This window comes from Choloepus didactylus, chromosome 27 (genome assembly GCF_015220235.1).
Source record: "Choloepus didactylus isolate mChoDid1 chromosome 27, mChoDid1.pri, whole genome shotgun sequence".
NCBI lineage: Eukaryota > Metazoa > Chordata > Mammalia > Pilosa > Megalonychidae > Choloepus > Choloepus didactylus.
The window spans coordinates 9414932-9426958 of record NC_051333.1 but is presented as its reverse complement, the minus strand read 5'-3'; the positions used below and the strand labels follow the sequence as shown (position 1 = coordinate 9426958).

Genomic DNA, 12027 nt, shown 5'->3' with positions numbered 1-12027 from the left:
CCCTGCCATCCTCTAGCTTTCCTGGTTTGAGAAGTGAGTTGCAGGTGGTGAAGTCAGCCTGCAACCCTGATGTGGGGAGAGAGGTGCTGGTTCTTCTAGAAACTGGTTCTTCTAGAAACTCTTGGAGACAAATGAGTGGGATTGAAGTAGCCTTTCTGGGGCAGTGTCTGTCTGGTGTTGATCGGCCCTGGGTAGGAGGGAATTGGGCAGGAGGGTTAGGGGAAGTAGGCTGAGGAATCTGCTGGGTCAACAAGTTCCCAGGGGAAGTTGTGGGGAAGGGAAGTGGGGGACGGATTGCGCTGAGTTGGACTGTGTTCCTCTACCCCTTGGGTCCACCCTACCCCTCCCTGTCCCTTACATCTGCTCCCCAAAGCCCGGGACCAAATCTCCCCCATATCCTCTCCTAGCACCCACACTTCAGGGCTGGGGGTGGGCGATTCAGCTGCCACGTGCAGCCTGTCCGCCCTCCGTGCTGTGTGACCTTCCCGAAAGTCACACCCCTGACTCCCAGGAAGGTGTGACGCAGCGTTGGTGTTGCCCAGCAGAAATGTCCAGCGAGCCGCAAATGCAATTGTTATGGGTTGAAACATGTCTTGCACAATGTTCACGTCATAAATCCTGGTCCTGAGGATGTAAACCCATTTGTAAACAGGATCTTTGAAGATGTGATTCACTAAGGTGACGCCAAACCGAATCGGGGGACTTAATCCCATGTGACTGGAGTCCCTCCCTATAAGTAGAGGAACCTCAGACACAGTAAATGACAGGTGGGGAGGGGCACGGTGATGTGACAGAGGCAGAGAGTAGGTTATAGAATGTCAGCCGAGCCATCAGACTGCTACAGACTTCAGGAAAAGCGCAATCCTGCAGACACCTTGGTTGTGGGCTTCTGATCTTCCAAAACTGTGAGTCAATAAATTTCTGTTGTTTAAGTCACCCAGTCTAATGTGTTTGTTGCAGGAGCCCTGGCAAGCTACGATAGCGATTTTCGTTTTTCTAATAGCCAAGCAACAGCCAAGCCCAAACAAACAAAAAGAAACAGGTAAAATTAATTCTTGTAAAATATTATCATTTCAACACGTGATCAATATAAAAAGATTTCACATTCAGGTTTTGTTTTATTTTTTTCATACCAAGTCTGAAATCTGCTGTATATTTCGCATTTGCAGCTCCTTGAAATTTGGACCAGCCACATTTCAAGTGCTCAGTAGACACATATGGCCAGCGGCAGGTCTAGAATTCCTTGACAAATGTTCGGAACACGGTTCTGGTCTAATATTCTAGAACCCCGTGATTCAAATAGTCCATGACTAACATCGTAGGATCCCTTGAGCCAGATAACCTGTGGTTCCAACCTCCGAGTGTCTGTGATTCCAACACTCTCACCTTCAGAAACTTTGATCTACATCAGGGATCATCAGAGTATAGCCTCTGGGCAAAATCTGGCCCACTGCCTGTTTTTGTAAATAAAGTTTTATTGGAACACAGCCATGCCCATTCAGTCTGGGGCTGCTTGGCAGGGTTGATTTCTGACAGAAACCTGCTGTGACCTCTTGCCCTGCAAAACCTAAACCATTTCCTCTATGGGCCTTTACAAAAAAGTTTCCTTAACTTTGATCTAGATATTCAAAGACTCAAAGATGGATAGTGGTTTCACAGTGTTTTTGTCATTGTGCTTTGTGACTTACACTCATGTTATAGATGCCCCTTTCCATGTATCCAACAGCATACAATCATGTATATATATTGTTCCAAAGACACTATGTTTCCCACATTTTGCCATTCACCCTTTCAAGATTCTTTTAATCCCATTAGGTGGAACCCTATGAAATTGCCCAAACCAGCCTGTTTGGGGGTGTATATAACAATTTAATTAATTCATAATGTGTATTTTAAAAAAACTGTAGTAAAGTACACATAAGATAAACTTTATCGTTAGAGATCTTTGGTATATTCATGTGCCATCATCTCTGTTATCTAGTTCCAAAACCTTTTCATCACCTCAAAAGGAAACCCCAAGTCCATTCGTGGTCACTCCCCATTTCCTCCTCTTCCCAGCCCCAGGAAACCACAGTCTGCTTTTGTGTCTATGGATTTGACAAAATTCACCCTATTTTGACCCACAAAAATGGCACTTTCATGTGGGGTGACCTAGTAATCTTCTAGAATGTGCTCAGTCTAAGTTTTTCCTGGGAGGAAATGGCCAGTGTGTTGGGAGCCTGGAGCTCAGCATCTCCCAGGGTGGCTGGAAAAGTGGGCCTCTCCCTTTTGATAACGGTTATGTCCTCGTTACCTGCCTCCCCAGCCTTCCGAGGCCTGCAGAGACCCCCTCCTCAGCCCCCAGCCCCTCTTGGCCCCTGGCTCCAGGACACCAGGAAACCTTTACCCCCTGGAATCTGAGAAACTTACACTCAGACATTTAGGAGCTGAGTTCATGAAGACCAAGCTATCATCTGAGAAGCAGATCCCTGTAAACACTTCAGATTGGAGAAAACTTGAGCTGATAAAGGACAGCCCCCAATCTTGGCTTCTTCCCTCTCTGTCCCTTTTTCCCACAGAGGCCTGGGGTTGGCAGGAGATGGGTGACGAGGAGATGACCCCAAGGAGAGGGAGGAGGTGGGTGTGTGTGTGTGTGTGTGTGTTTGTCTCTAAGGTGGTCTAAGCCAGGCTCAGCCAAGATGGTCACCTGAAAAGGGTTGGGAGATCCTGGGTCACACCATGAGCCCCAGTGTCTTGCCTGGGAAACGATATCCTCTACTGACATGAATTTATTCTGTAAACAACAGGAAAAGAAAGGTTTAAATCCCTGACCTCAACCACCAAAGCAAACACCAAAAACAGCTGAACAAAGGGTTCCAAAGAAGGAGCCACTTCCTCTTACTAAGCCTGCGCTGTGTGGACGCCTTTTTTTTTTTTTTTAATCTTCATTTTATTGAGATATATTCACATCCCACGCAGTCATACAAAACAAATCGTACATTCAATTGTTCACAGTACCATTACATAGTTGTACATTCATCACCTAAATCAATCCCTGACACCTTCATTAGCACACACACAAAAATAATAAGAATAATAATTAAAGTGAAAAAGAGCAATTGAAGTAAAAAAGAACACTGGGTACCTTTGTCTGTTTGTTTGTTTGTTTCCTTCCCCTATTTCTCTACTCATCCATCCATAAACTAGACAAAGGGGAGTGTGGTCCTTATGGCTTTCCCAATCCCATTGTCACCCCTCATAAGCTACATTTTTATACAATTGTCTTCAAGATGCATGGGTTCTGGGTTGCAGTTTGATAGTTTCAGGTATCCACTACCAGCTACCCCAATTCTTTAGAACCTAGAAAGGGTTGTCTATATTGTGCGTAAGAGTGGCCACCAGAGTGACCTCTCGGCTCCTTTTGGAATCTCTCTGCCACTGAAGCTTATTTCATTTCCTTTCACATCCCCCTTTTGGTCAAGAAGATGTTCTCCGTCCCACGATGCCGGGTCTACATTCCTCCCCGGGAGTCATATTTGTGTGGACGCTTTTTAAGAATTTATTTTATATTCTTCTTTTGTTGTTGTTAACTTAGCAAACATGTATGTAGCGTAAAGTATGTTCCAGGCACTGTTCTGTGTCTTTCAAATCTATTTGTCTGTTTAATTCTCACAGCACCCTTCTACCTCACGTATGGGGAAACTGAGGCTCGGAGGGGCCAAGTTCATGATTTTTGCCGCTAAGCTGTGCTGGGAGGGAGGTTAAGAACCAGCATTACCAACACCTTCCCATTTTAAAGATGGAAAATTGAGGCCCAGTGAGGGGACAGGACGGGTTTGGGTTTCTTCTGCCTTGTAGGCCTCAGCCTGAGCTTGGCTGCTTCAGCTTCTTTGCAGAGGGGGCCCGGGGTTGACCCTGAGCTGTCTTCCACAGAAACACGAGGAGGGAGAAATAGTTACCTGTCCCCAAGGCTCTTCAGAGGGCAGCAGGGAGAGGCTGAGCACCCAGAGTCGGTCCTGGCGGGGAGGCCGCAGGCCAGGGAGACACAGCGAGGAAGCCCCCAGAGGGGCCTGCGGGTTGAACGAGCCCAGGCCGTGACCTCCAGGCCTCGAAGGTCAAACCGGACACAGGTCGGGCTTCCCAGGAAGCTGGTGCCATTGACCCCACGGCTGGGACCACGGGGTGAGCTCTCCACCCACCCACCCTCTGCGGCCTGGCCTGCTGCTGGTGGTTTTGGGTTACGTGAGTCACACGAGAACACAGGACAAACACACCCAGTGTGGGGGAAGGCCACTCCTGCTTTCCCTGACTGTGCAGGTCTGTCTGGGGCCGGCAACGTGGTAGTGTCTGGAGGTGGCAGACAAGGAGCTCATCCAGGGATCTGTCAGCTGCCAGGCGCAGGGACTCTCAACTGTGGCCCCAGATCGTGCTCCAAACAGGGGTCTGGCCAAATTGGGAACCTTCTTGCAAGAGACGGTAAGGATGAAGGGAAAGAGGTGGGGAGGGAGTGCGGGATGGATTTCACCTTGATGGCCTCTTAGGATGGTTGTTTTCAGGATCTGGGCATCAGAACTAGAATTTTAGGGCTGTAATCTTAAATAACCACCACATTGGAATCCATGCCAGCCTCCCCGACTTGTGGAATTGACTTGGGGAAGCTGGACAGAGAAGCTTTTGTCAAAATCAGGTGTACAGAAAACCACCCACTCAAATCTGGAGGGTGGAGCAGGGGTTTCTGTAACTTCTGGCAAATTTACCAAATGGTCTCACGCCCAGTGGAAAGTCAATCCCTTTAAATCAGCAATTCCACTTCTTAAGAGACATTCTTAAAATGTTTTGTGTTGTCTATCTGTAAAAAAAATTTCACTGCAGTAACATATACATAACCTAACATTGGCTATTTAACTTGTCTTTAAGTGCACAATCAGTGACATTAATTACATTCACAAAGTTTTGCTACTGTCACTACCATCTATTACCAAAACAGTTTCATCTCCCAAACAAATTCTATACCCCATTAAACCATAACTCCCAGTTCTCCTCTCTAATCTACATTGTCTCTATGGATTTGCCTATTCTAGTTGTTTTATGTAAATAGAACCATAGAATATTTGTCCTTTTGTGTCTGGCTTCTTTCAGTTAGTGCAATGTTTCCAAGGTTCCCCCATGTTGTATGATGTATCGGGACTTCATTCCTTTTTAAGGCTGAATAATATTCCACTGTATGGATGAACCACAGTTTGCTTGTCCATTCATCTGTCTGTGGACACTTGGGTTGCTTCTGCCTTTTGGCTGTCATGAATAATGCGGCTGTGAACATCGGTGTGAGGGTTTCTGTTTGCATCCCTGGTTTCAGCTCTTTGGGGTGTAGACCTAGGAGTGGAATTGCTGGGTCATATGGCTGTTCTATGTTTAACTTTCTGGGGAACCACCAAACTGTTTTCCACAGCAGCTGTGCTATTTTACATCCCCGCCATTTTCCTTTGCTTTGATGTGTACCATGCATGCAGAAAAGTGTACACATCCAAACTGGGCCGCTCTATGAATCTTCACTAGTCAAACATGATCATGGAGCCAGCTCTTGGGTCAAGAAACAGTAAAAGCTAGTCCCCAGAGGCCCCCTGCACCCCTGCCAGTTACCACCTCCCACCCCAAGCCGAGCCGCCATCTTGCCTTCTCACACCACTGAGTCTTTTTCCCTGGTTTTGAGCTTCATTTGAATGGAATCATTCATATGTGTCTGCCCCCTTTGCTCAATCTTACATTTATGAAAAAACATCCACTTCTTGCCTGTGGTTTGCTCATGCTCGCTGTTCTAGCATATTCTATTGTGTGAATATACCATGATGTGTTTATCCTGGAGATGAATATTTGGATGGCTTCCCACTTGGGGCCACTGTGAACATTCTAGCTCATGTCTTTTGGTGGACGTGTGTGTGTTTTTCTGGAGTGGCAGGAGAGGATTGCTGGGGGTACCATGGGTTCAGCTCTGGTGGAGTCTGCCCCAGCTCCCCAGGGCGCCTGTCCCAGCAAGACTTGGGAAACACAAACGCACATGTGTTTAGAGGCAGGCACGAGGCTGTTTTTAATCACCAGAAACAGAAAGAAATCCAAGTCACCTCTTAGCCACTCCATGGCCTCAGTTTCCTCCTTCATTCTTTCATTTCCAAAATACTGATTCAGCGCCAGCTGTGTGCCCCGTGGTGTTCTAGAGGCTGAGGATGCGGTGGAACCCAAAGTAGACAAAACTCCCTGCCCTGGTGGAGCTGATATTCTGGAAAACGGGGCTAAATGATAATACTCACCTTCCAGGGCTGTTAGGAGGGTGATGCCTGGTGCATAATAGATGTGCAATAAGTGCCACCTAGTATTTCAATGAATACAAAATAATAATAATCATAATTCTATGGGGTACTTATAATGGCAATATGTAAATATAATGGTAATGATATAGAACTATAAATATATAAAATATAATTTATTGTTTCTTATATTCTTATTACCATTATTATAATTGGATGTCCTTTCGTCAGAGTCTGGCTAACAGACATGATGCCTCCGGCTGCTGGGAAGAGGGCGTTGGTGTGTACACACATAGGCGGTCAGGCCTGAGATGTACGAGGTAGAAAAGATTAAAAGACGGAAGAGTGGGTGCTTGAATGTTCCCGGTTTCTGTTTAAAAGATAAAAAGGGAAATAACATTGGCTTTTATAGTTGTTTACCGGTAGAAAAGTTCCCGGATTTTAGCCAGCGAGCGCTGTTAGGGGTGGGGCCCCAAGCTGGGGAGAGCGGGAACCGGGGACGGGCATATTAGCGGCTGACAGGCGTGTCCTGCTCATTTTTGATCCAGGTGCTGTGCTCAGCTGTTCACGCCTGCTAACTCATTGAACTCTCTCAACGCCCTCTAAGGTAGGTATATTATTCTTCCTATTTTATAGATGAGGAAACAGAGGCCCAGAGAGGTTAAGTGACTCGCCCAAGGATGCACAGCTGCACCCATTTTACTCTCGTGGTGAAAATAACGGGAAAGCCAAGTGCCAAACTCCAAACACAAAAACAAAAGGGCCTTGGCCTCATAGCAGCCACTTGGCAGGGTGGACGGGGTGGGGAGGAGACCCAACTTCTGCTTTGCCCTTCCTGTCGTTGCCTCACCCCCAGCAGGAGCTCTGGGCAGGGGCAGCCTGCCCGTAACAGTTGGCAGAGAGCTGCAGGGCTGGGTCCTTCTGAGGTCGTGCGGGGTGGGGACGGGACCTCTAGATCCTGTCCTACCCAGAGCTCCAGTCTACCGGAGCCACCTGCTTTACGTGTCCTAACCCCCCCAGGCCTCCGCAAACCGATGTAGGTTCACCTTCACGACTCTGTTTCTCAGAAGAGGAAACCGAGTGAGTCAACCGAAAGTGCTCGTCCAGGTTTGCAGAGCTCCAGCGTCTGAGATTTTTGGATGATATTATTGTAGGGCACGGGGTTCCGGAGTGGGACTCACAGTGCGAAACTCAGCTCTGTTACTTACTTAGCCAAAGGAGCTTCGCTAAGTTACATAACTTCCCATGCCTCAATTTTCCCATCAACAGAATGGGTACAACAATATCAAAATCGAAGGGTGTTACAAGGACTAAGTGATGTAACGCCTGAAGGTGCTTGCAGCCATGCCTGGCACATAACACGTGCTTAATAAATGATGGCTTCTAATAATAATAATAATAATAATTCATTATTATTATTGTTTTATTGTTATTATGGTTGATTTTGCTCTGATGGTCAGATTATATTTCTCCTCTGTTCAGCATCCTCCCATGGTTCCTGTCACACTTGGAATAAAATAAAAGTCCTTACAAAGGCCCAAGTGGCCCTACATGTTCTGGACCCTGACATCTCCCTGTTCTCACCTCCCTGCACACTTGCCCTCACTGGTTCCACTCCGCGAACTCAACCTCCACACTCTCACCTCAGAGCCTTTGCACCTGCCATTCCCTCTGCCTGAAACACCCTTCCCTCAGATTCCCACACAACCCCCTCCCTCACCTCCTTCAGGTCTTTGCTCCAATGTCACCTTCTCAGAGAGACCACACTTCCCAACCACTCAGTTAAAATCCTGACATATCTAGCTTTCCTGGTGATTTTTTCTTTCCAGAACATTTATCAGCTAAGATACTGTGTGTTTTGCTTATTTAACTCTTTACTGCCTGATGCCTCCCACTAGAGTATTGGCCCCAAGGAGGGAGAGGCTTTTGCCTGTCTTGTCCCCTTCTGCCTGGAACAGCACCGGGAACAGAGAAGGTGCTCAGAAGCTGTGTGTTGAGTGAATGAATGAACTGTGGAGACTTTGACTTTTTATTTTACTCCCCAGTTTTCCTAACGTTATCATTACTTTTAAAAATTGCTCCAGTAGGATTCTAGAAATGTTCTGTTTCTTGATCTGGTGCCAGTTGCACGGTTGTGAAATGCCTATGAGCATCTGTGTGATGTGTGAACTTGGCTGTCCATGTGCTTTACTGCAATCTAGTTTATATATATAAAAAAAAAAACTTAAAAAACAGATGAAAATAATTGCTCCAGAGGTACATTTTCATTGTACCAAGATTCTAATGTACAGATGAAAAAGAACCAAGGTAAGTGCCGTAAGTATGCATTACCCATCCTTGATGGGCATTATAATTCTGATATTTTGAATTCTGGAATTCCAAGTTGTGAGTGGGCTCTAGCATGGCACTGACCAATGAGGCATCCACTGGCCACAAGTAGCCTTTTAAATTTAATTAACTAAAATGAAACAAAATGGAAAATTTAGTCCCTCAGTGTCACCAGCAGCCAAATGTGGCTGGTAACTACCATAGTGGATGGTGTACTTATAAAACATTTCCATCAACGCAGAAAGTTCTACTGGATGAAGCTGCTCTAAAATTCCAAATGACTGCCCAGGGCTCTAACAGCTTAATACTTTGGAATGCCAAGATTTTTATCATGCTAGCATTATAACACTGTGATATCCTAGAATTCCAAGATGCTACTGGCCTAACACTTCATTATTCTAGAATTCCAATATTCTAATGCACTGAGGTTCTAATATCCTAGTTTCCGAGATGCTCACGGGCTGGGGTTCCTACCTTTGGGATTCCAGGGGCCTTAGGATTTTCGTCCCTGAGGTTTCCCGGTGTTTCTCCCCTCCCAGGAGCCTGGGGCTCAGATGGAGAACTCTTCTCACAGCTACAGCTACGCGGAATATGATGGGATTCCAGATTTCCCCGTGGACTGTCCAGACGGCTCCTGCCAGGCCCCTGACCCGCTCCGCACGGCCCCGCTCCTGCTGTACGCCGCAGTCTTCCTGGTGGGGGTGCCAGGCAATGCCACGGTGGCCTGGGTGATGGGCAAGGAGGCCCGCCGGAGGCCCGGAGCCACCTGGTTCCTGCACCTGGCCGTGGCGGACCTGCTCTGCTGCCTGTCTCTAGTGGTCCTGGCTGTGCCCATCATCCTCCAGGACCACTGGCCGTACGGGGCCCTGGGCTGTCAGACCCTGCCCTCCGTCATCCTGCTGTCCATGTACGCCAGCGTCCTGCTCCTAGCCGCTCTCAGCACTGACCTCTGCCTGCTGGCCCTCAGGCCCACCTGGGGGGCCGCGGCATGGCGGGCTCATGGGGTGTGGGCCACCTGCGGGGCCGCCTGGCTGCTGGCCCTCCTGCTGACTGTGCCCTCCGCCATCTACCGCCAGCTGCACCAGGAACACTTCCCACCACGGCTGGAGTGTGTGGTGGACTACGGGGGCTCAGCTGTGACTGAGCAGACGGTAGTGGCCACCCGGTTTGTTTTCGGCTTCCTGGGGCCACTGGTGGCCGTGGCCAGCTGTCATGGTGTCCTCATGTGCCGGGCAGCCCGCCGCTGCTGGCTACTGGGCACGGCCATCGTGGTGGGGTTTTTTGTCTGCTGGGCCCCCTATCACGGGCTGGGGCTGGTGATTGCTGCAGCCGCACCACGCTCCGCGCTCCTGGCCTGGGCCCTGCGGGGCGAGCCGCTGGTGGTGGGCCTTGCCCTTGCTCACAGCTGCCTCAATCCCATGCTCTTCCTGTATTTTGGGCGGGCGCAACTGCGCCGGTCACTGCCGGCTGCGTGTCGCTGGGCCCTGAGGGAGCCTGAGGAAAACGATGACAGTGAGGTCAGCAAGAAAGCCACCAGACTTGACCCACTCTCAGAGACGGGGGTGTAGGCTAGAGGGACGCTGGTTTGTGTTTTCCTATCCCATTTCATTAATACCAGCTTCAGGCATAGCTGGATCCAGGAGTCACCAATGTCTTCATTTATTCGATAAACATTCATTGTGCACCTGCTATGTGCCATGTCCTGTATAGACAGAGGGGATACACAGTGACCGAAAGAGAAAGAAGTCCCTGCCCTCACAGAGCTCACATTCCAGCAGGGGAGGACAGACAATAAGATACGAAGGAATACGGATAGGTCAGTATGCTGGTTTGAATCTGTGGTGTACCCCATAAAAGATTATGTTCTTTTAATCCACTGTTGTGGGGGCAGACTTATTGTGGCTGGGATCTTTTGATTGGGTTGTTTCCATGGAGATGTGACCCACCCAGTTATGGGTGGGACTGTTTGATTAGATTATTTCCATGGAGATATGACCCCATCCATTCAATTAGTTTACTGGAGTCCTTAAGAGAGCTCAGGGAGACAGAGAGAGCTCGGAACCAATACAGACCCAGATGCTTGGAGATGCAGACAGAAAGATGTTTGGAGATGCTAAGAACTGAAGCCCAGAGTTTGCCTGGGAGAAGCTAAGTGAGAACCCACAGATGCTTAAACAGAAAGCCTCTTGAATCAGAAGCTGAAAGCAATGCAGCCTGGGAGCAAAGGACCAGCAGACGCCAGCCACGTGCCTTCCCAGCTGACAGAGGAGTTCCTGATGCCATCGGCCTTTCCTCAGTGAAGGTATCCTCTTGTTGATGCCTTAGTTTGGACACTTTTATGGCCTTGGAACTGTAAATTTGTAACCTAATAAATTCCCTGTATAAAAGCCAATCCATTTCTGGCATACTGCACTCCAGCAGCTTTAGCAAACCAGAGCAGTCAGGAAGTGGTAAGTGTTAGGACACCTAAAGTTGGATGAGGGGCAAAGATGGCTGAATGGGGCAGGGATATGGGTCAGCCAAACCAGGCCCCATGCGCGAGGTGATGTTTCAGCCAAGACCTGAAGAAAGGAGGGAGGAGCCTTGCTTAAATCTGGGGGAAAAGCATGCCAAGCAGAGGGAACAGCACATGCAAAGGCCCTGAGGAGGGATGTGCTCAGCCTAGTCCAGGAACAGGGAGGCAGCAGCCAGAGTGGATGTAGCAGAGTGAGAAAGCGAGAAAACGGTGTGAGATGAGGGCTGAAGGTAACGGGAGGGCAGATTTTGTCAGCCTTCCGGGCCATGGTGAGGGTTCTGGGAAGCTAAGGAAGGGCTCTGAGCTAGGGTTACCGTATAAAATACAGGATGCCCAGTGAAACTTGAATTTCAGATCAACAACAGATAATTTTGTAGTGTAAGTACGTCCCAGATATTGCATGTAGTAGGAGGGGCGACAGCGAAAGCAGGTGTCGGAGTGCGGGAGGGAAGGACCAGGAGCCAAGGACAGCAGGCAGCCTTTAGATGCTGGAAACGGCCGGAAAACAGACTGTCCCCTGGAGCCTCCAGAAGGAACCCACCCTGCCGACACCTTGACTCCGACTCCTAACCTGCAGAACCCTCCGGGAACACCTTTGTGTTGTTTTAAGCCACTGATTTGTGGTGATTTGTTACAGCAGCCATAGGGTACTGATACAGATCCTGGGATTCCACCCTTATTTTCAGACCTCTGGACCTTTTCTCAAGCTGGTGCTTTGGGCTGGAATACGAGCCCTTCCTCTGAATTTTGCTGTCTGTAGTGGGGTGAATGGGGGCCCCCCAAAAGATATGTCCGAGGCCTAATCCCCGAAACCTGTGAGCATGATCTGATTTGGAAAAAGGGTCTTTGCAGATGTAATTTGTAATTAAGTTAAGGGTCTCGAGGAGATTGTCCTGGAGTTAG

The 12027-nt window shown here is 48.5% G+C and overlaps 1 protein-coding gene across 3 annotated transcripts; it reads left to right on the top strand.

The window, feature by feature from the left end:
- Positions 1-254: 254 nt before the first annotated feature.
- C5AR2 (complement component 5a receptor 2) lies at positions 255-10553 on the top strand. Of its 3 annotated transcripts, none has more exons than XM_037820405.1 (4): positions 255-905; positions 4297-4455; positions 6830-6888; positions 9149-10553. In XM_037820405.1, the coding sequence occupies exon 4, from the start codon at positions 9164-9166 to the stop codon at positions 10175-10177; it is 1014 nt and encodes a 337-aa protein (XP_037676333.1). In that variant the 5' UTR covers positions 255-905; positions 4297-4455; positions 6830-6888; positions 9149-9163; the 3' UTR covers positions 10178-10553. The 3 variants fall into 3 exon arrangements, with proteins under 3 accessions (XP_037676333.1, XP_037676334.1, XP_037676332.1); XM_037820406.1 differs by lacking the exon at positions 4297-4455 and adding an exon at positions 2559-2616; XM_037820404.1 differs by lacking the exon at positions 4297-4455 and having other exon boundaries at positions 256-905.
- The last annotated feature ends 1474 nt before the right edge of the window (positions 10554-12027 follow it).